This window comes from Neofelis nebulosa, chromosome 3, assembly GCF_028018385.1.
Source record: "Neofelis nebulosa isolate mNeoNeb1 chromosome 3, mNeoNeb1.pri, whole genome shotgun sequence".
NCBI classification, from domain to species: domain Eukaryota; kingdom Metazoa; phylum Chordata; class Mammalia; order Carnivora; family Felidae; genus Neofelis; species Neofelis nebulosa.
This window is the reverse complement of record NC_080784.1, coordinates 189154517-189178816: the sequence shown is the minus strand read 5'-3', so window position 1 is coordinate 189178816 and position 24300 is coordinate 189154517. Positions and strand designations below refer to the sequence as shown.

At 38.9% G+C, this 24300-nt stretch overlaps 1 protein-coding gene across 4 annotated transcripts in view; it reads left to right on the top strand.

Moving 5' to 3' along the window:
* Nucleotides 1-24300, top strand: part of LOC131507763 (cytosolic beta-glucosidase) — a 133298-nt gene that overhangs the window by 10942 nt on the left and 98056 nt on the right. For 3 of the 4 annotated variants that reach the window (XM_058722962.1, XM_058722958.1, XM_058722961.1), the window contains exon 2: nt 19475-19702. In XM_058722962.1, coding sequence (XP_058578945.1) covers nt 19475-19702 — 228 coding nt within the window. Of the gene's footprint in view, nt 1-19474; nt 19709-24300 lie in introns of all 4 variants that reach the window. The other variant, XM_058722959.1, reaches the window with a different exon arrangement.

Here is a 24300-nt window from a genome sequence, read left to right as displayed (position 1 = left end):
GCTCAAGGGAAAGCCCAGCCAGGTCTTCAGGGAGTCCTTGAGCCAAAGTCGCCTGTCAGGAAGTCCCCCATCTCCCAGGTACAGGCTTGTCATGGTAGCCTCACCACCCTCAGCACTGGCTGAGGTCAGCCCAGGAAAGTGTGGCCTCAGTGCAAAGGCCAGCACTTGGGACAGAGGATTTCAGGGCTCAGAGCTGGGGCCTTTGGTCAACTACTCTTCCTGAGGTTAGGAGTCTGTAAATGTGTTATTAACGCAGTCATGGTTGCGAGTGATTTTAAAAAATCTTTCAATTTTTTTTTGCCATTTTATTAATCCTCTATACTAAAGCTGCTTTACTTTAACATAAAGAAGATGTAAAATAGGGGCGCCTGGGTGGCGCAGTCGGTTAAGCGTCCGACTTCAGCCAGGTCACGATCTCGCGGTCCGTGAGTTCGAGCCCCGCGTCAGGCTCTGGGCTGATGGCTCGGAGCCTGGAGCCTGTTTCCGATTCTGTGTCTCCCTCTCTCTCTGCCCCTCCCCCGTTCATGCTCTGTCTCTCTCTGTCCCAAAAATAAATAAAAAACGTTGAAAAAAAAAATTAAAAAAAAAAAAAAAGAAGAAGATGTAAAATAATGAATTTAAAGTATTTTCTTTCACTTGCATTACCTGACGTGTTTGAGACTGGCCCAATCTTGGAGTAATTCCCAGCTTTTCACACTTTGCTGCGGTATTTTGTGTTACAGCTGCATCATTACTTCAACTGGACCTTTTCACGAAAAGTTTCGCTGTTCTGCTCCAACTTTAATTTCTATTTAGAAACCTGATTTGATTAAAGAGTGAAAGTTTAAGTGTTTGTAGCAGGATTCAATTAAAATAGGTCATTGTTGGGGCTCTGAAAATGGTAACTGGCCGTGGGCAAATTGGAACAAAAGTTGTAAAATTCAGTTGGATGCATCACAACATTTAACATCTTTAAGGAGGACGTTTTGCCTAATAGATTCAATTTAGAAATATTTAGTGTAGGTCATCAGCCTAAGCACCTAAAAAATGTGTTTGTTTGTTTTCTCTCCCTTTAGTTGTGGCTAGGATCAGGACACCTGGACTCTGATCTACAAAATAAACAATTTGCAGTGGGACCTTGAAGAAAGTCAATTAGTTTCTGTGACTTTACCAGTAGGTTAAAAAGGAGATTGTAATATTGGTGAATAATGTGCTTAGAGATGTTTGCATAAAAGATGCTTTGTCATTGTAAAGTATTATTGAATATTTATGGTCTATCAGACTGAGCCAAATGGCCCAGAGGAAAAAACAGTCAGATTTATGTAAACCTTGTTCAGTGTCCCAGATACTTCAGGATGGGTGCTCTATATATGAATGAATAAATAAATGGTATAAACATTATTTTAAGTTTTGAAGGTACATCAATATCATCTGGGGTGTTAGCCAATGTGCCTGACCTATGACATTGGAAGGCAATGTCTGCCTCCAGGTAACTATTTCAATCTCATAAATATTTTTAAAGCCAGAGGCATTGATGGCACATAATGTTTTCTTAGAGTTTTGTGTCTGCAAATAAAGGTAAATTATATCTTTACCTAAAACCTACAAGAAATTATTGTCTCTCACCCACAGGGTTGCTCTGAGAATTCCCAGACTGAAATTGCGAATCTTATACATAACTTCTTTTTTTCCCCTTTCTTTTAAAAAATGTTAACATGTACTGTCTGTATAGTAGTTTTCTATCACTTTATGTGAGAAATCTGAACCTCAAAGAAATAATAATAAAAAAAACTAGCCGTAAACACTGCCCAAGGACTTAATGGATCTTCCTGAGCCACACAATGCAGATGTATTGGGATATAAATAGGTGATAGGAGATAAGAGGTACAGAAGCAATTTGTTTGGATTGGGTCACTGCTTAATCCAAATGGCTTCCGCACGAGAATTCATGAAACGTGACAGTGGGCCAGGAGGCACTTGCTGTGACATTTCAGATTCCCCTACCTCTTCTAATTAACCATTTCAAGTATATAACAAAACCTAGATCACATACAGATTTAGTAAGACCCGCCGGTACCGAGGGTAGACCTGTCTGGAGGGGATGTATGGTTCTGCTCTCCCCAGGCAATGGACTATGACTCCATAATACCTCAAGTTGGGCTTTTAATTTCTATGATACATTGGTTCTGAAGAGCATCTTTCTAAAAGACAAAAGCTATAGCAGAGCTGCTTTCCGACATACCCTGTCATTAAATGCATTTGGGTATATTGCATGTGTCTAAATACGCCTTAGCAAGTCTAATGAGATGTTTGAAAACATGAAAGCCACATATAGAAAAAGCTTGCTAACACAGGAGTGACAGGAATAATAACAATAAGGGCTGCCCCCCCCCTTTTAACAACTATTATTTGCACCATGCCGGACATTTTACACACTTCCTGTGTAATTATTCCCTTTTCACAGATGAAGACACAGACTCAACGAAGTGAAGTTATCCGGGGTGAATTAGTATGTGGGAGTTCTGGAAAAAAAATTTTAATTACAGAAAAAAACCCTCAAATTCCTATTGAGGCAGGTTGTCAGGAGTTCCTGCCCCATTAGTTAGTGGGCTCACAATTCTTTAGGGTGCAAATATCTGGACATGACCCATCCCTCCTCAAGTCAGTGTCTCCACGTTTACTCACTCCCAGCTCTTCTCACTTCTCTTGGGAAATGGGAACCAGGATTTAAAGTCTGGAGTCATGCCTCCGTATCTGCAGCATTGTGTGATCCATAAATATTTGTTGGTATGATAAAAAGATTCAGCTGACTCTGAAGACTGTGATATCTATTAGTCAAAAAAAGGATGCCATTAGCCCCTTTGCACAAATGCCAGATTTATAAAGGTATTCTAGAAAACATATATTAACATGGAATTATTTAAAATAAGGCCATTGTATTTAACTGGCAAACAGAGTCCTTTACCTGGTGCAATTCATGGGGTAGATTTAGGAAGTCACCCCCCCCAACCCTCCTTTCTTTGTTTAGTTGTGTTGTACAATGAAAATCTGATTGGTGATAGGAAAATAATGAAAAGCAAATTATTGCTTATAAAATCTTTGAGTTGATTTGCTACTGGAACCAGGCCAGGCAAATTCCTAGAGGCTGAAGTTTTGTGGGGGTATTTTATATCTGCCATGATGCCACTAGGAAGTTACAGATTAACAGCATGGTGCTGTTTATAATTTTCATGTGGAAGAGGGAGGAAAAAGTTAAAGGATTTAAATGTTGCAAGGGGTATTTCTTCTGAGCAGGAGAGGTTTAAATGTAGGGCACCTTTTGCATTTTAAGCGCTTATGGTTGATCCCTTGTCCCACAGTTATGTAATAAAAGAACTTCATTATTATTTTTAAAGGGAAACAGAAAAAAAGGCTACTGAGAAAAATACTTGCCCCTGGGGGATAGCTTTTACAGTGCATGCTGTCCAGGAGTCATCTCCTCCTGCCCCAAAGTTCTAGAACAGGACAAATGCCCTTCTTAGGGTGCTGAGAGTCCAGAATGACAACTGAGTGCAGGAAACAGAGGAATTGCAACACTATGGAGACAGGATACACTGCACGCCCAACAGGCTTGGTGGTCCCTAGCCCGAAGAGCCAGGGCAGCAACACAGTCCGCTAGTCCTGATAAGAGAACCTTGAGGAGGCCAGCAAGACAAGGTGGGCTCCTAAAAAGACTAGCTACTTTGAGATCTCCTCTTAGGAGAGACAGTATAGGCTAGAGTAGTGGGTACGAAAACCATTTATTACCAACAATTATACGCTACCTCCCAGGGAGCCAGTTCTAAATGCATCAACTGCAACAATACATCCGATAAATTTTCTCAGCAATGCTATGAAGTAGGATGACCCAGGTGTTATTATCACTCTCATTTTGAAGATAAGGAAACAGAGGCACAGAAAGGTGGGGTGAATTGCTTGAGGTCACAGAGATCATAAGGCATAGAGATAAATTTCGTATGCTTATAGAAAATGTGAATAAGAACACAGTCTCCGTTCAGTGACACCTGGCTTACGATTTCACTTTCGTCAGTTACGTAAGCTTTCCTCTAAATCCTTAAAATTAAGGAAAACTCAGATTCCTCCAGTTTAAGTGGGGGTTGATATCAGTGGTAGAAAGTTGTGGGATGGAGTTCAGGACATGGTATGGCACCAAAACAACAGAAGTGGGAAGGTCGCTGTGGCCTCCTGCCACTTCTGCCCTGACAGAGGTCATAAAATGCTCGTGTGAGAGGCGCCTTCCCTACACCTGCAGGAAAGGAGCATCCTTATCTTTGAAGACAGAGGGACACTGAGAAGAACCAGAATAAATAGACCTTGCCAACTTTCCCCCAGTTTCCTCCCCTTACCTCATGCTCCGTGACCTATCATATTCCCCCACAACTGTCCACTCTTCACCAAACCTAGCATAAAAATACTCAGGTTTAACCATTTCTCCACGTCTTCATTTCCTCCGAAGGCTCCCAGGGCATGTAAAACTTAAATACATGCTTTTTGCCTATTAATCTGTCTTTGTCAGTTTATTTTTTAAAAACAAATTTTAAATGTTCATTTTTGAGAGAGACAGAGCATAAGTGGTGGAGGGGCAGAGAGAGAGAGAGAGAGAGAGAGAGAGAGAGAGAGAGAGAATCTGAAATCCGAAGCAGGCTCCAGGCTCCGAGCTGTCAGCACTGAGCTGGACACAGGGCTCAAACCCATGAACCGTGAGATCATGACCTGAGTCAAAGTTGGACACTTAACCGACTGAGCCACCCAGGTGCCCCTCTGTCTTTGTCAGTTTAATATTCAGACCCAACCAGGCACCCTAAGAGGGTCGAGGAAAACTTTTTTTCCTTCTCTACAGACGTAGAGTGCTTGCCAAAGTGCCTGTGCCATTGTAAGGCTTAATGAATGATAGCTATTATTATTATCATGATGCTTTTTCCAGTATACTGTTCCATCCTTCCAAGTGGGGCTCAGATTAGCATAGTGGCAATCAGAAGCTGAAGCCGGTTCAGATTACCGCAGTGCTTTGATGGATGAAGAGAAGCGTGGGGGTTTTTCTTCAAAGACAGAGAAAAGTGTCTTTCACTAGATAGCATGTTTCGATGCATCAATGGCTGAATGCAAAGAGACTTAATTGAAAGATAAGAATAATTATAGCAGAATAGCAGAGGCAAAAGCAGTTAAGACAAAAAGCTGCATATGTTAAACAGGACTAAAGTAAATGAAAGGGGAGTGTGAGAAGCCTTTGTAGCTAAAGACATTAGGATCATCAGAAAACAACAACACGACAAGTGCAGAGTTGGAGTTCAAGGGTCAAGTCTCACAAGGAGGACTGAAATATTTCCTCTCACCATTTATTTCTAGAAGAATTTATCACTTCCCCGAATTACTAAATCAGTACTTAAGTTACATCCACGTTCTATTATACATTACACAGTGCAGTCCACATGTAGCACACTCAGGGCACATTCTTCTTCTTTTTTTCTTTTCTTTTTCAGGTAGGCTCCATGCCCAATGTGGGGCTTGAACTCATGACTCTGAGGTCAAGAGTCACATGCTCTACTGACTGAGTCAGCCAGGCGCCCCTCAGGGCACACTCTTAAAAATAATTTGGTTTTTTTGGGCTCCTGAGTGGCTTAGTCGGTTAAGCATCCAACTTCATCTCATGATCTCACAGTTTGGTTCATGGGTTCAAGCCCCGTGTCGGGCTCTGTGCTGACAGCTCAGAGCCTGGAGCCTGCTTCAGATTCTGTGTCTCCCTCTCTGCCCTTACCTTCCTTGCACTCTGTCTCTCTCCCTCTCTCTCAAAAATAAAATTAAAAAATATTACAAATAATATATATATATATGTGGGTTTTTTTTTTTTTTTTTTTTGCCCACTGTCTCTTCACACTTGGCGGGGGTAGCTCTTGTCTTCTCTTTAGAAATAAACACAGGTGGGCTTAGTGATATTAAGGCTTATTGTATGCTGGATATTTTCTGTCTTTACTTAACATTTGCTTTTAACATTTATTTATTTTTGAGAGAGCACAAGCAGGGGAGGGGCAGAGAGAGAGAGAGACAGAGAGAGAGAGAGAGAGAGAGAGAGAGAGAGAGAGAGAGAGAGTCTTAAGTAGGCTCCACGCTCAGCATGGAGCCGGATGCAGGGCTCGATCCCACAACCCTGGGATCATGACCTGAGCCGAAATCAAGAGTCGCAAGGTCAACTGACTGAGCCAGCCAGGCACCCCTAAAAAGGAAAATGCTTAAGGCAGTTTCATGACATCTGATTATGGTAGATATTTAGAAGGAAGTCTTTTTCTCCTAGACATGCCTGTGGCTTCCTCGGGGTCCTGCCCATTGCTGTGGAGTGCCTAGCGTCCTGGGTACAGGTGAAGCTATCTGCTCTGGTTCATCACTTGCTCTCCAGCCATTTGCCTTAGCTTCCATCTCTTTAGGGAAAGTCTGTTCTGAAGCATTTAGCTGCATTAAAGATGTTTGTTTTCAGGTTTCTGCCTTTTCTTAAGATAATGTTAATAACACATTTTTCCCCTTAACAATCATTCTGCCTTTATTTTCTGTTTACTGCAAGATTTAGTTAGAATTAAAAAAAATACATTGACTTATTTTTTTCTTGTTAATCTTCCTCTCCCTCCCTCCCTTCCTTTTCTCTTCATTTTTTCCTTTCTTCCTTTTATGTTTAATTGTCAGAGAATGTAGCCTGCATGAATTCTAATATTTGTTAATACTTCAAGGTATTTGAAAAATAATTTTCTGTTTGTTGAGTAACAATCTTTTCTCCCATATGTCTGTATCTTATGTTATGTACACATACATACGTATACACCTATGTATATAAAGTCATACAGAGACATCTGTAAGAGAATAAGCTTATATACTATGTTAATCAAATTCTCTTTCTCTGTCATTTTCTGAGAGCATTTCTCCTGTTAGTGGAGTTTTCAGTATATCCCTGTTTTTATCACAGGTTTTTTCTTGTATATTTCAAAACTGTATTGATAGATGCACAAAAGTTCGTAATTACTATATAATTTTGGTGGGCTATAACTTTTATTAATATGAGAGTATTACTCTTTGCCCCATATGATTTTTTCTTTATATTCATTTTTTTACATTGTTCTAAGTTTTATTTATTTAAGTAATCTCTTCATCTCACTTGAAGCTTGAACCCATGACTCTGGGACTAAGAGCTGTATGATTTTCTGATGAGCCAGTCAGAATTAATGTATTATTAATTATATAATAACATTAATAATTATAAAATCAATAAATATAATTAATATAATATTAATATTGCAAAATCCACTTTATTTTTATCAATATTTACATGGTAAATATTTTTCCTCTTCACCTTTATTTTGTTCAAATAGGACTATTTAATGGGTTTATGGTTACCATGGTTTCAACTTTTTTCTGCCATATTATTATTTTATATTTTCTATGTAATGGTTTCCATTTGCTTTCCCCCTCCTCCTTCTACCCCCACCCATTTATTTTTTCTTTACTTTTTCCCATTGAGTGCGGTGTATCCCAGTGGAGGTGCTGTTGGCATTTCTTGGTTTTGTGTGTGGCTTCTCTGCACTGGGCAGGCCTTCATTATTGGCCCTGCCACTAAGTATCAGTAGCAGCCCAGTCCCTGGGATGATGGACAGCACACTTGGACATTATCACATGCCTCTGGGTGTTCTACCACTCCTAACCTGGAAACAGGGTAGACATAGGCCTCCAATCTCTCTTCTCTTGTAATTCCAAATTTAATGTTTAATTTTGTCTTCATAACATGTACTTAGATTAAAAACTCAGATAGTGCTGTGAGAATTATAACACCCAACAACCAAGAAAGATCTTTTATGTCACTACTCTCAACTTCTTACTTAGTTTCCCTAAAGCCGAGAGTCCTATCATCTTGTTCTAGTATTTACTTTTGTGTTTCTAAATAGCATACATAGTCATTATTTGATATTGTAGTTGAAAATATAACAGTGACTTCCTATTTAAAAAATTTCTTTTTAATATTTGTTTATTTTTGAGAAACAAAGAGAGACAGAACATAAGTAGGGGAGGAGCAGAGAGGAGACACAGAATCCGAAACAGGCTCCAGATTCCGAGCTGTCAGCACAGAGCCTGACATAGGGCTCGAATCCACGAACTCTGAGATCATCACCTGAGATGAAGTCGATGCTTAACCGACTGAGCCACCCAGGTGCCCTGTGACTTCCCATTTTGTAAGATGAGTTATTTTTTCTTTTAAGCTTGCTGTAGCACCGTACTCACAAAGCAAACTTTTTCGTCTCCATTTTTTCCCGTTTTGTTATATAACACATTTTGTTTAAATCTTCATTCAGTTTTTATATCACTGTTTTATATAAAAATTGTGCACAAGTGAGCCACTTAACGTCCTCTGGTTGAGTTTCTTTTCGTGTATGGTTTTGTTTTGCCTGAGAGTTAATGATTGGCTGTTGTTGATGGCTTCCTGTTCTGGGGTTCTTTCACTAATTCATCCCCACACTGTTGGCCAAACACATCGGATGCTTTATCAGTTTCTCATTTCTCTCTTTTTTTTTTCCTTTTTTTTTTCCTTGGAGACAACTTTTCTGGAACCCTCCACCCTCCTGTGACATGATACTGAAATATATTTCCATAGAGTATAATGTTTTTTCTTGTCACTTTGGGAGCCCTGTCCCTTCTGAAATAGCTTTGGACACCGAATGCTGCGAGTAGATCAGGGAACCTTTGCTCACCACAACTTCAAAGTTCCACATAGAATAGTTATGTTTAATACATTTGAATGTTAATTGCCAAAATAAACATATTTTTGTCTGAAAGTACACCAGGTCCTAACTTATAAATGGCAGTTACTTGAATTTTTAATCACATTTCATTTCTCAAATAATTTGCAATAACTTATGAGCATTAAAATAACTTCTGCATATTTCTGTGAAGTGATGAGATAGCAAATATCAATATTTGTTTTTAATGCTAAACACACCTCACAGAAGCCATTTTACTTAGCACGTACTACAGGTAGCCCCTGCTTTCTGAAAGTTTATGTTATGCCACTGCTCTGCATTAGTATGGTAATGGGGTCATGGTTTTTTTCGTAAAAGTGGAACGTGGTATGCCAACAGGGGATACTCTTCACTTTATGCCATTTCAGGTTACGAAAGATTTCCTAGGAATGCTCTCCATTCAGATAGCTGGGAACCTGTATTTCCACATGTCATTTGTGGCACACGAGAGACATAGATAAATGAGTGAAACCTGGGCCCTGCCTTGACAGAGCTCAGAGTGGAAAGAAGACAAAGGTATTTTTAAAGATGACTCAACATAATGTGTTAATTGTACAGAGTGTGCACTGAGGAGGGCGTTGGTCTAATGTGGAGTCAGGGAATACTTCTAAAAAGAGGTGATGTGGCAATGTCAGTTTTGGGTGTTGAAGCAAGAGTATACACACACACACACACACACACACACACGTACACATATGCTCATACACTTACTTATTTTTATCTGACATGGTTTCTTTTTATGCAGAGGACTGAAGTCCACATAGATCTATGTCCTCTCAGAGGGTATTGTCATGGCAAAAGTGAAAGTGACACGGCCCCACTTGTAATGATGTCTTCCAAATCAGGAAGCCAAGGGTCCCATAGACCTAGTCATGCAAGTATGGACACCAATCTTAATTGTAGGCAAGTTTGCAAATATTTTTAGTTAGAGTGATTCCTTTGTATGTCCTCTGGTATCAAGAGTAGGCCATGGAGAGAAGAAAAAAAGAGCAACTGGTCACTTTTTGTGTAAATGTAGTTAGTGTTCGTTGCGTTGCATCTAGAAGAGAAGAAAAAGAATATCTGTTGAGCCTGTACCTTCTGCCACGTACCTTGCTAGTAGTGCTTTTGCTTTCGCTGAGTTGATCTTACTAGAACCCCATGAAGTAGACACTATCTTCCCACTTTGTATGTACAGAGCAGTGAAGTAAAGGGTAGAGACAGGATTTAAACTCACCCATGCCTGACTCTAGAGTGCTATTTTCATAATACTTGGAAGCCTTGGAAATCTTTGATTTTAGGTTTGTGGGTGATATCAATATTTTACATTTTTGTGGGAATCCCTTCTATGTCCTAACATGGTGAGGACTTTAGAGACAATTTATTTTCTTCCAAGTAATTAAAAAAAATAGGGGCGCCTGGGTGGCTCAGTTGGTTAAGCATCTGACTTCGGCTCAGGTCATGATCTCACAGTCGTGGGTTCGAGACCTGTGTCAGCTCTGTGCTGACAGATAAGAGTCTGAACCCTGCTTTGGATTCTGTGTCTCCCTCTTGCTCTCTGCCTCTTGCCCGCTTGTGCTCTGTCTCTCTCTGTCTCTCAAAAATAAATAAAACTGTTTAAAAAGTTTAAAAGAAAAATAAATAAAAGAAGCTTATAATTTCTTACCAAAAAATATTGCAATGACCTGCTAACTGGGGGGTCTTTGTGTCTCTACTGCATTCTTTCTGCAGTTCACCCTCAGCATTGCTACTGAATTATGCATTTGCTTTTTCCCTTATCAGGTCCACTGTGAGAACTCTTAACTCATTTTTCAACACTTGCCTTAAGTATTTCTCCTGCGCAAGTCTATCTGACTCCCAATGACAAAAGTAACTCTTCAGTGCTTTCTTCTTGATTCTCTCATAGTGTTTTTACAATATATTAATACAACTGTTATCTTGATGTAGTCTAAGAATTTAGTTGTCTGATATCAGCTAGATTGTGAGTTTGAGATGTTTTGGATATTATACAAATGGAAATGTATCATTGTATGTTTCTTGTAATTTGCTTTTTCCCTCTCAATATCATATCTGGGAGATTTATGCATGTTGATCTGTATACATGTAGTTCATTCACTCCTTACTCCAGTATAATCTTCATGGTATGACTGTTCTATAGTTTATTTATTCATTTATTGATTAATTGTCCTGAAAAGGAAATTTCAGCTGTATCCAGTGTGGGTTTTTGTTGTTGTTTTGTTGCAGTCATGGATATATATGTCTCCCGGTTTGCATTTGTAGTAACAGGATATATGGTGCTATGCGAATTATTAGGTTTTGGTTTATGTGCTTCTTCAACTTTACTAAATATTTCCGTATTGCTCTCTTACCAGCAGTGTATAAACATTGCTGCCATGCAACAATCTCTCTAATGCTGGATATTGCCCAATTTTTAAATTTGTGCCAACTGTGTGGGTGTAGAATGGTATCTCATTGCGGTTTTCATTTGCATTTTCCAGATTTTTAATGATCTCTTACATTTTTTTAAATGTTTACTAGCCATGTGTTTCTCCTTCTGTGAAGGAACTGTTTACATCTTTTGTCCATTTTTCTATAGTCTTGTTGGTCTTTTTAATTGAAATATCCAAATGCAATTGTGGATTTGTCTATATTTTGCAGTTCTGTTAGGTTCTGCTTCGTGAGTTTTGCATCTCTGTCAGTAGGTGCATAAACATTTAGGATTGTAAGTCCTCTTGATAAATTGACCCCTTTAATTTTGTGAAATGACTTTTGTTATCCCTAGTAATATTCTTGCTCTGAAATCTACCCTGTTATCATTATAACGACTCTAGTTTTCTTTGGTTAGAATTAGCATGGTATGTCTTGTTTCGCCCTGACACTTTTAACCTTCTTTTGTCTTTATATTTAAAGTGGGTTTCTTGTAGGGAGTATGTAGCTGAGTCTGGCATTTTTATCCAATCTGATAATCTCTTTCAATTGTTTAGACTCATTTACATTTAATGATATTATTGATGTGGTTGGGTTTAAATCGACCACCTTGCTATTTGTTTTCGATTTCTTCCATCTGTCTTTTATTCTCATTTCCCTCTTTTCCTGCCTTTCTCAGATAACTTATTTTTAATGACTCTATTATATATTGTTTCTTGGCTTACTAGCTCTAACTCCGTGTTTTATTATTTTAGTGTTTCCTGTAGGATTTATAGTATACATCTTTAACTTGCTACAGTCTACCTTCAAGTGGTATTATACCACTTCATGCATAACTAAAGACTTTTACAGCAACATCCTTCTATTTTTCCCTCCCTGGCCTTTGTGTACTGTTGCCATACGTTTTATGCCTACATATGTTATAAACTCTATATTACAGTGTGATTATTTTTCTTTACCCAATAAATTATCTATTAAAGAGACTTGAATAGTAGAAGAATCTTATGTATTCGCCCATGTAATTACCATTTCTGGTGCTCTTCATTCCATCATGTAGATCCGTACCTCCATCTGGTATCCATTGCCGTCTGCCTGAAGGACTTGCTTTAATGCATTGAGGGTTTGCTGGTGATGAATCCTTTGAGCTTTTGTATGTCTGGAAAAGTATTTAGCCTTCATTTTTGGAACATATTTTTACTGGAATAAAATTCTAGTTAAATTTTTTTTCCCCTTTCATTATTTTAAAGATGTCACTCCATTGTCTTCTTGCTTGCATGGCTTGTGACAACAAACTACTGTATTCTTATATTTGTTCCTCTAGACATTACACATCTTTATCCTCTGGTAGCTTTTAAGATTTTTCTCTTCAGACTGGTTCTGAGCAACGTGATTATGCTTTGGCATAGCTTTCTTCGTTTGTCTTGTGCTTGGGATTCACTGATCTGGGATCTGTAGGTTTATAGTTTTTGTCAAATTTTAAAAAATTCAGTCATTATTTCTTCAAAAAAATTTTTTTACCCCTTCCTCTTTTTCTCCTTTGGAGATTCTGATTACACGTATATTAAGCTAAATGAAGTTGTCCTAGGGGTCGGTGATCCTTTGTTTACATTCGAGTCTTTTTTCTCCCCCTCATGTTTCATTTTAGAGGGTGTCCATTGCTATGTCTTCAAGTACACTGATCTTTCCTTCTACAGTGTTTCATCTGCTGTTACTCCTATCTGGTGTATTTTTCATCTCAGCCATTGTAGTTTTTATATCGTGAAATTCAGTTATATCTGTCGGTTGAGTGTCTGACTTCGGCTCAGGTCATGATCTCGGGTTTGTGAGTTCGAGCCCGCGTCAGGCTGTGTGCTGACAGCTCAGAGCCTGGAGCCTGCTTCAGATTCTGTGTCTCCCTTCCTCTCTGCCCCTCCCTTGCTCATGCTGTGTCTCTCTCTGTCTCAAAAATAAATAAAAACATAAAAAAAATTAAATAAACTAATTTAAAGAGTAAAATAAGACTGAGAAACCATCAATGCCTGGTCCCTTTCCATGTTCCTCTCTCTAGAGGAAGCCCCTTTAACTCTTTCAGGTAATCCTTTTGGTATTGACTTTTATTTATTTATTTATTTATTTATTTATTTATTTATGTTTATTTTTGAGAGAGAGAGTGCAAGTTGAGGGGGAGGGGGTTAGAGAGAAGGCAGTACAGAAGATCCAAAGCGGGCTCTATGCTGACAGCAGCAAGCTGGGTGTGGGGCTGGAACTCACGAACCATGAGATCATGACCTGAGCTGAAGTTAGATGCTCAATGAACTGACCCACCCAGGCACCCTGACCACTATATTTTAAACATTCTTATATTATCAGTTCTTGATTTTAGTCCTGTTGTAGGCATAATCTATTGACTTCTCAATGTGAAAGGTGAGGATTTACCCACTTGTCCACTTTCTCTCCCTTAGCCCCCTGCTTTTCACTGACCCTACGCACAATTCTAATAGCATAAAAAGCGGGGAGTTACTGCTAACTTGTTATAGAGTTTCTGTTTTACAAGATGAAAAGAGTTCTGGAGATGGATGTGGTAATGGTCCCACAATGGTATGAATGTTCTTAATGCCACAGAACTATCCAACAGAACTTTACGCTAAAAAATGGTTAAGGTGGTAAGTGGTTTTATGTGTATTTTACCACAATTAAAAAATATTCTTATCAGAGCATATACTGTAATGTTTACAGATTGAATGGAGGAGTTTGAATGGATACAGATGAAACAAGGTTGGCACCATGTTGAAAATGTTAAAGCTGAGCCACGGGTTCATGGGGCTTCACGGTATTATTCTGTCTACTTTTGTGCATGTTGACAATTCCATAATAAAAATTTATACTTGAAAAAAATCATACTAGATATTCTATGAGTTTAATTTTCTTGGAGAACTTTTTCTTATAGCCTATGACATGCTTACATGGGCTGGTTAGTCCCTGGGTTTGCTGCACAGCTATATCCTTGGAGGTCTCTTTTTACCATTAGCCCATACATACCCTTTCTTGATCTTTTTCTGCTGAATTCCTTGTTTCCTGGATCCTAGAATTTTCTCTCTTGGTATGCATGATTATTCTGGTGAAATTTATCCTCCTGTAATATCCAATGAGAGGAAATTTTTTTTCAATATCCAATGAGAGCTCATATGTCTGATAGTATCTTTTTTCATTATCACACTTGATTAATGGTTGGAGGGTTGGATTTTTGGTGCAGATATTGAGGAGTCATTTCCCCCTGCCACCCAACTTTGTGTCAAGCTAGTTGCTTTGTTGCATCTTTCTCAGGTAGGGTTTGTTTCTTATTTAGAGTGCGGGGTCCTTCCATTGCCAGCCTTATGTAAACATCTTCATGTGGCTTCCCATCTTTGATAAGATTTAGACTTTGCTCCTTTCTGCCTGGTCCCAGAAGGCCATTAAAATGGCAGCTCACATCATCTGGGATTGGCAGATGCTCTCAGGACAAAAGCCTGCCTCGTTATTCATTTGTGCTTCTGAATTGCCTCACTCACTTTATTTTTGAGTTAACTACCATCCCACCAGATCAATGACACATTTAAAAATGTAGTTCCTATATTTCATCCAGAAACTGTAGTTGTCTGAAGGATGTCTCAGGGTACCATCTGAAAATGGTAGTCTCATTCCTTATAAAGGACAGTCACACTTTTAGAATATGGACATAATTGCATCTAGAGAAAATCCGTAGTGAACAAGTGAGTTATTGATACCACTAATTCAGCAAAATTTACATTAATGTACTGATGAGTCCCACCCACTATATGTTTTTTTATCAAAATAACAATTATAATGGTTAATTAAAATTCAAATTTTAGTTTCTCGTGGAAACAATATTGCCTAGATATGCTCTAACTAGTGTACGTGTGGGATGAGCTGCTCCACATTTTCCTACTAACTGACATTTACCTTTCAAAATTGCCAGAATTTGTTTTATGCACTTTCAATGGAGTATTTTCCAAAAGGTATAATAAATCATGTTATGCACTTCTTAGGCTCTATAAATTGACTAGCACAGGCATCAATTGACTCTTCCTTCATCACTCAGAGTAATTATTACTAAAAGTAGCATATTTCATTGGAAGGACTTAGACTTCAAAATCGGGCAGATCTGGAAATACAACTTGGCTTTGCTACTTACTACCAGTGTGCTCTTAGACAAGCCACTTTCCAGTGACTGGGGAAGCCAGCTTGTACTGGTTCACCAGTACCTACTGTTAAGCTTTCAGCAATTTTGTGAGCTGATTCTTAACATATTCATGATTCAAAATTAAATTATAGAAATTTACTAAATTTTATTATTCCCCATGCCCCTGTAAATAACCCAAGGTTACTTAGCTTATTCTTGTATCTGTATAGAAGAAATACTATATAATGCTGGGCTGCCATTCATCTCTTCCCCACCCACCTTCAGTGCTATCCCCTTGATTGCTTGAATTTGGCCATGGTGGAAGTATTAACACTGTAGGAATTGGCCAAGTGCTGCCAAGTCAGTATTTAATGTATTGTTTTGTTGATTGTCAAGACCTAAGAAAGTGATAGAGACAATCTTAATAATTCAGAGTAAAGTTAAAAGTGTGTCACATCTGTAGCGTTACATTGTAAGTAGGACTGATGTTTGAGGAAATTTTCCAGTGTTTGAAAACATCCAATTCAGTGAAGACGTAGCTCATATCACTGATGAACAAGTGAAATTCTGTTGTTTTCCTTTTATCTTGCCTGTTAATTTCAGCAAACATATCAGTTAACATTCACATAAGAACTACACACATTTGTTAGGTCGCAGCCATAGCTTGGCTACCAATATAAAAATTTGGCAAAAACCTAAGTGAGCGTTCTATGAGAATCAGTTGGCCATATGGAATTTATAGAAAGAGCATTACATATTATTTGGAAATTGTGTATGACATGGCTTTTGTGTCAATAAAATTTCTAATTAACATATGTACACATACTTTATTATTTTTTTTTTTTTAAGTAAGCTCTCTCCCTAATGTGGGGCTTGGACTCACAACCCCAGGATCAAGAGTAGCATGCTCTACCAGTTGAGCCAGCCAGGCGCCCCCACAGTTTTAAATGTATAGCCAGTTGTTAATATTTACTAGAACACTATTGCTTAAACTCTCTGAGATTAAGCTCTTCATCTGTTAAATCACTTATCCAAAACTATGAGCACCATACTTGACTAAATTGTATTTTAGTATTCATACCTGTTTCCTTCTAAGATTGGATGTCAGTATTTTCCCCCATCCCTCTAAACCTCATATATAGACATAAATTGAGAGCCATTGGAATGTATATAGCTTTCTGCCTCTATATTATGACTCCAGAGTGTAGTAATTTTTAATATTCATGATTTCTTTGTATAGATACTTAGTATCCTACTTGATTTCAACTGTCATTTTTGCTCTTGTCAGAGCTCCTCCTTTTACTAGCCTCTTCTGTCTCCCCATGGTCCCCTCCCATAACTTACAGCCTATGCTGTCCTTGTGTGGGTCCAAAACCTAATACCCAATCCTGTTTGAATTGTATGCACAATATGAGTAAGTAGAAGCTAAGTGAGACCTGAAAGACCTTCCTGTAATTGCTTTGGTCTAGTCTACTCTATCTGTGACCTCCTTTCTTACATAAAAATTATTATGAAGGGCACCTGGGTGGCTCAGTCTGTTAAAGCATCATACTCTTCATTTTGGCTCAGGTCATGATCTCACAATTCGTGAGTTCGAGCCCTGCATCAGGCTCCATGCTTATAGTGTAGAACCTGGTTGAGATTCTCTCTCTCCTTCTCTCCCTGCTCCTTACCCGCTGACACATGCGCGCACACACACATGCACACACTCTCTTGCAAAATAGTAAATAAATACACTTTAAAATAAAATAATTATGAAATATTTTAGACACATTAAAAGGGTTGGGAATGGGGGCACCTGGGTGGCTCAGTCGGTTGAGTGTCCGACTTCAGCTCAGGTCATGATCTCACAGCCTGTGGGTTCGAGCCCCGCATCTGTGCTGACAGCTCAGAGCCTGGAGCTTGTTTCAGATTCTGTGTCTCCCTCTTTCTCTGACCCTCCCCTGTTCATGCTCTCTCTCTGTCTCAAAAATAAATAAATGTTAAAAAAAAAATTAAAAAAAAAAAAGGGTTGGGAATAATGTAATAAATACCTACCCGTATGCTCCTAACCCAGTTTAAGGAAGGAAACATAAGAATTGCAGTCACACTCCTCCCAGGTTCCATTACCCTCTTTTTCTCCCCAACAGTAACCACTAGCCTGAATTGACCATTCCCAGGCATGTTATACGTTTACCTTGTATCTATATATTCAGAAAATACACGGATTGTTTTTACATATTTAAAAATATACAAAACATGATAAAGGTATATGTTCTTTTTTTTGTATTGTATATATTCTTTAAAAAATCAGTAGGCTTCATATTTTAGAATAATTTTAAGTTTACAGGAAAATTGGGCAGAAAATCCTGAGAGTTTCCATATACCCCATTCCCCTAGTTGCCTTACTAGTAACATCTTGCATTACTGTGGAACAATTATTACGACTGATGAATGAATATCGATGCAGTATTATTAAATAAAGTTCATAGTTTATGGGTTTTGATAAATATATCCACAATTACATTATCATGTACCATAGTCTTACTGCCCTAAAATTCTGAATTCCATCTCTTTATCCCTGGATACATTCTTTTGAATCTCAGTTTTTTTGTTTGTATAACTTCATAGTTTTGAGGCTGAGTCCATTTGGAGTCTAATAACAAAACACCATAAACTGGAAGGCTTATTTCTCACAATTCCAGAGGCTGCAAGTCTGAGGTGAGAGTGGCTGGGCAAGCGCCTCTTCTGCATCACAGATATCTATGTTTTCACATGGCACAGAGGACTAGGGAACTCTGGGGTCTCTTACAAGGGCACCAACTCATTCATGAGGGCTCCACCCTCATGTCTGAAGCACCTCCCAAAGATCCCACCTCCTAATACCTTCACATTGGCCATTAGGATTTCAACGTAAGTTTTGGGGGATACAAACATTCAGAGTGTAGCACAGGGTTACTCTCTGATTCATTTCCCTTAACTGCTGATTAGTGTTTCCTCTGTATGCTTATACCTCAAATTAATGATCTGTTCTACTGTTGGTAGAATGTAGGTTGTTTCCAGGATTTTGTTAGTACAGATGTCTCTGCCTCAATGAACTCATATAATCTCTTTGTGAAAATACATGAGCATTTCTCCAGGGTATGTACCTAGAAGTGGAATTAGGGAGTCACGAGATTTTTAAAATTACTCCTTTATACCATAGAATGCATTTTAACTACCATTTTAAACAACATTTCTATGTGTACAGATATTCCAAATCTAATGCAATTTTTACTTTCTGTTCTTCTAATGTGCAACACTCTCTCTTTCCTGTGAGGTTTTGGATCTTAGCTGCCCTTTTTCTATTTTGTATCCACCCCCACTTCCCAGCAATTCATCTTGATGACCCAACTTTTCCTTTAGGTGTCTGTCTAAAAGTCATTTTTCTAAGAGACCCCCGACTCTAGTCCACATCTGGATAAATGCCCCTCCTTGGTTTTCTGGCAAAGCTTTTACCTCAGCTGTTTTGCAGTTGCCCATAGCTAACTTCTCCAAGGACAGGAAGCACAGCAGAGTTCGCCCTGGTATCTCCTGTGCTCAGCATAGAGCCTGACACATAACATTTGTGGAATTAATGGAGGTATGAATGAATGAATGTAGGACACTAATATGTCAACAGCGGCAGAAACTAGTGCCCTCCCCACAGTAATTGACTGGACCATTGCAGGCTCCAGTGGTAACTAACAGAAAATAGGGTTCAAGTGTAGAGGGCCAAAGACAAGGTCCTGAGACTCCATCAGGCACAGCAAGGACAAGACGTGTCAGTCATGGCCAGGAGGAGATATTTTCAACTCAGACATTCATAAGCTGGGGCCTGCCTCTGTTTACCAGCTGGGAAATCTTCAGAAAATGAACCATGAAAGCCTGTGATGCAGCAGCAGTATGCAATCATTTTTCATTTGCTACCAGTCAGCTTCAGGGATCAAGGACAGCTAAACACATAACTCGCTCATGCATGTTATTTTAAAGGCATATTTTAAAGTTATAAATATGGTACATTGAGTTAATGAGGTATGTTCTTTTGGCGACAAATATTTACATTCCACATATGCCTCTTGATGTCAAGAGTGTAACTGTTTCATTTTCTTCTTTTTCTCAGGAGGCTGGGATGCAGATGGAAAAGGCCCTAGTGTCTGGGACACATTCACCCATCAGGGAGGAGAGAGAGTTTTCCAGAACCAGACTGGCGATGTAGCTTGTGGCAGCTACACTCTGTGGGAGGAAGATTTGAAATGTATCAAACAGCTTGGATTGACTCATTACCGCTTCTCTCTTTCCTGGTCACGTCTGTTACCTGATGGGACGACAGGTTTCATCAACCAGAAAGGCAAGTGTTTCTTAAAAATAGAAGGTTGCAGCTTTAATTCAAGGTTATTGCTGCAGTCTGGCATAATTAATCCAGTGTGCTGTTCTGCAGCCTGGCTTTGAAATTGCAAGCTTTTAGGGTGATTATAGGATAAATTTTTTGAAATAGGTTTGCATTAGCTTTCTTAATAATATTCTGTTTTCCTTTAACTGGAGATATTTGTTGGGAGGGGCAAAATAGATGGGCAGGCAGGGGGTGGGAATAAGTATTTCATTGGTGTAAGATATGGAGTGTTTACCTGAAGGTGAATTTTCCAAAAGTTATGTATTAAACTGTTTTCAGTTGTGTTAGGCTGTGATGAGTTATGAAAAGCCCTGCAGAACTTGAGAAGATTTGGAGCATTTCAGTTGGAGCTGAATTGGTGGAGCTAATTAACTAGCAAAGAGATTAGCACCAAGGCATGTGAAGTTCACTTAATTAGGGATTAAGTGCCAGCTATATCACTTACTATCTATGTAAGCATCTCTTGGGCATTTTTTCATGACTCAGTTTCCCCACAAGTAGAAAGGAATACTATAATAGTTCCTACTTCCAAGAGTTGTGGGAAGTTTAAGTGAAATTAACTCTGTAAAGTACATTATTTACATAGTAGCTTGTATATCATAAAAGCATTCAAATAGTGTTAGCTATTATTCTTATTGAGCTTTGTAATTAAAAAGACTACTGTCCTGGGGTGCTTGGGTGGCTCAGTCAGTTAAGTGTCTGACTCTTGATTTTGGCTTGGGTCATGATTTCACTGTTTGTGAATTCGAGCCCCGCATCGGGTTCTGCGCTGACAGCACAGAGCCTGCTTGAGATTCTCTCTCTTCCTCTCTCTCTCTCTCTGCCCCTCCCTGACTCATGCTGTCTCTCTCTGTCTCTCTCTCTGTCTCTCAAAATAAGTAAATAAAAACTTTACAAAAAAAAGACTACTGCCCTATTTGAATGCCTGTTATTTATGAGGCATTTTAAATACATTTTCTCAAATCCCCACAATCAATGAGGAGAAGGTATAATTAATCACATTTTTTACAGTGGTACACATCCAAATCCAGATATTTTGTAAATGGTGGGTTTAGAATTTAAACCTAAGGTCTAGCTAGCTCCTTCCACACAACAGTGCTGGCAAACTATAACCTGAGGGCCAAATTTGGCCTGACTCCCATTTTTGTAAATAAAGTTTTATTGCAGCACAGCCATGCCCATTCGTTACATGTAGTCTGTGGTTGTTTTCCCATTACCTTGGTAGAATTGAGTAGTTGGTGCAGAGACCATATGGCCTGCAAAGCCTGAAATATTTACTACCTGGTACTTTACAAGAAAAGTTTTGTGACCCCTGTACTACAACATAAAGTCTTCTTAATAAAGAATCTTTATTGCTACTTTGTCCTGGGAAATACTACACACTACTCCTAGGGTTGGGACTAGGTGAGGCAAGTGATGTGCCCAAGGTGCAAAATCCAAGGAAACGTTGACTCTCAGGGTCTTGCAAGTGCAAGGTGGGCACTTGCAGAAACCCGAATGAAGGCCCCTGCTTGCCTCATCCCGCTTCCAGCCTACAGTGCCTTCACTGATCCTCAGGGGCTCTTTTTTGGGTAAGTTATCTGATTTCCCACATAGTAAGAACCACCTGTGACAACAATTGCTAGGTGGGCATATGTACTTGCAAATGTTGATTTTTATGTAAGGTGGGGGAATCTGTAGGTTGTGAAATGCAGCTGCAACTTCAGATAAGGGACAACACAAGATTAGCAAGTCCATTGGCCAATCTAAAGACATTAGCTCCCCTGACTAACTCCTGTTGGTGGAATGTCTAGTTTCTTGACATCACAGACCAGTTTTTTTTTCCTGCCTTGAACACACATTAACTTGTTGTTCAGTTTAAAAGTGAACTGATAATTTTCTGCCTTCCTCATCCATCATCTATAACCTTCTCTCTTCTCTGGCACCATTATACCCCCAAAAGTCTAAAAACTAAGAGTAATCTCTGAATCTCCTCTTATTTTGCTTTCTACATCTAATTGGTTGCTAAGTATGATCCATTCCACTTACGTCTCTTTAACTTCTCCCTCCTGGCCCTCTTCTCTGCCTCTGCCCTGGTTTAGCTCTTTATCATTCCCATCAAGGACTTTTTGATATACCCATGCTGGGTCTAACTACTTTCACACTTTCTCTGCCCTTTAATTCTTTGTACAAAATCCCAAGCCTCGATGTATAGTGCACACTCCATTTGACTTAGTCTTAACTCACCTCTGTTGCATTGCAGGCTGAAATTCCCTCATGCATACGACCCATGCAGTTGTTCTATGTAATTCCCTAAGCACATAACCCACTACTTATTAAACGTACTATGCAATTTTCCATCTCTGTAGGAATTTTCTTAAACTCTTTTCTCCTGCCTGGAATGGCTATACCCACTGAATATCAACCCTCTTGGTAAGGCCAGCATGGATGTTTCTTCTTCTTTACACTCTCCCCTGTTCGAAGACAGAATACATCTTTGTTTTTCTATTCCCATAGCATGTCATAAACCTCTTTGGGTATTTCTCACATTTTTTACTCTTAGCATTATTATATCCCCTGTTAGATTATACGCACCTTGAGTTTAATTCAATTCAACAAATGTGTCTTAAGTATCTACTGTGTGTCAGGGACTGTGCTAGGTACTTCTTTGAATTGCCTATAGTGTATGGGCAGATAATTCGGCCTCATTCACCTGCGTAACAGTATGGTGTCTTACAAGGAGGAATTCAGTAAACATTTACTGAGTTTAAGTGAATTAGGTCAATAATAATCATAAAAATAACCCTAAAGCTAGTAAATGGTTGTGTTTTCTTGAGCACACAGTATGTATAGCTCAGTGTGCCGAACATTGCACCCTGCTTTTGCTGATTTAATGCTCCTAATACCCTTATGGGTGAGGTGCTTCTCTAAACAGGGAATAATGGTGATCTGGGATGGATCACCATCTGGGATGGAAGGCTGGGTATAAATTTGCCAAGGTGGCAATTTAGTTAGTGCTGAATTCAACCTAGGTCTGTCTAATGTCAAACATGTAGTATCTACTCTAGAACCTTCTTTAGCCTCACTAGACCATTTCTACTCCCTGTGCTACAATTTCTCTGTTGGTGAAATGAAGCAAAGGCACCACCACATCACCAGAACTCTTTCCACTGCTCTAGTCCATGATTCTGGGTGTTTGGAGTTTTCACTGAATTTCCATTTGGATGGTAAACAATGGAAAAACTTGAACACACACACACACACACACACACACACACACACCAAAACAACACCTCCCTGGGCCAACTTGTAATACAGATCCATAACCCCTTATTTGAAATTCTAAAATCCAAAAAGCTCTGAATACTGAATCCTTTTTAGCAAGTTTAATTTTAAAAATAATTTGGCAACAAAAGCTAACCTGAATTGATGCTTTTTTTTAATTGAAGAATAATTGATATACAATATTGTATTAGTTTCAGGTATAGAACATAATGATTTAACATATATATATATATATATATATATATATATATATATATATATTACTAAATGATCACCACAATAAGTCTGGTTACCAGGTGTAATCATACAAAGTTGTTATGATATTATTGACCATATTCCCTATGCTGCACACTATGGCTCCATGACTTACTGATTTTATACTTGGAAGATTATGCCTCTTAATCCCCTTCACCTATTTTGCTCATCTTCCCTCCTCTCTCCCCTGTAGCAACAATCGGTTTGTTCTCAATATCTGAGTTTGATTCTGGTTTGTTTTCTTTGTTCATTTGTTTTTTAGAGTCCATGTATAAGTGAAGTCATATGGAATTTGACTAATTTCACTAGGCATAATACCCTCTAGGTCCATCCATTTCACTACAAATGGCAAGATTTCATTCCCTTTTATGGTTGAGTAATATTCCATCACACACACACACACACACACACACACACACACAGACACCACATCTTTATCCATTCACCCATCGATGGATATTTAGGTTGCTTTTATATCTTGGCTATTGTAAGTAATGCAGCAATGAACACAGCAGGTCATATGTCTTTTCAAATTAGTGTTTTTGTTTTCTTCAGGTAAATATCTAGAAGTAGAATTGCTGGATCATGTGGTAGTTCTATTTTTAATTTTTTAAGGAACCTCCATACTATTTTCCATAGTGGCCACACCAATTTACATTCTTATTAATACTGCATGAGAGTTTCTGTTTCTCCACATCCTCACTAGCACTTGCTACTTCTTGATACTAGCCATTCTGACAGGTGTAAGGTGTTATCTCATCCTGGTTTTGATTAGCATCTCCTGATGGTTAGTGACATTGAGCATTATTTTCATGTGCCTTTTGGCCATCTGTATGGCTTTTTTGGAAAAGTATCTATTCAGGTTCCCTGCCTATTTTTTTATTTATTTTTGGGACAGAGAGAGACAGAGCATGAACGGGGGAGGGGCAGAGAGAGAGGGAGACACAGAATCGGAAACAGGCTCCAGGCTCCGAGCCATCAGCCCAGAGCCTGACGCGGGGCTCGAACTCACGGACCGCGAGATCGTGACCTGGCTG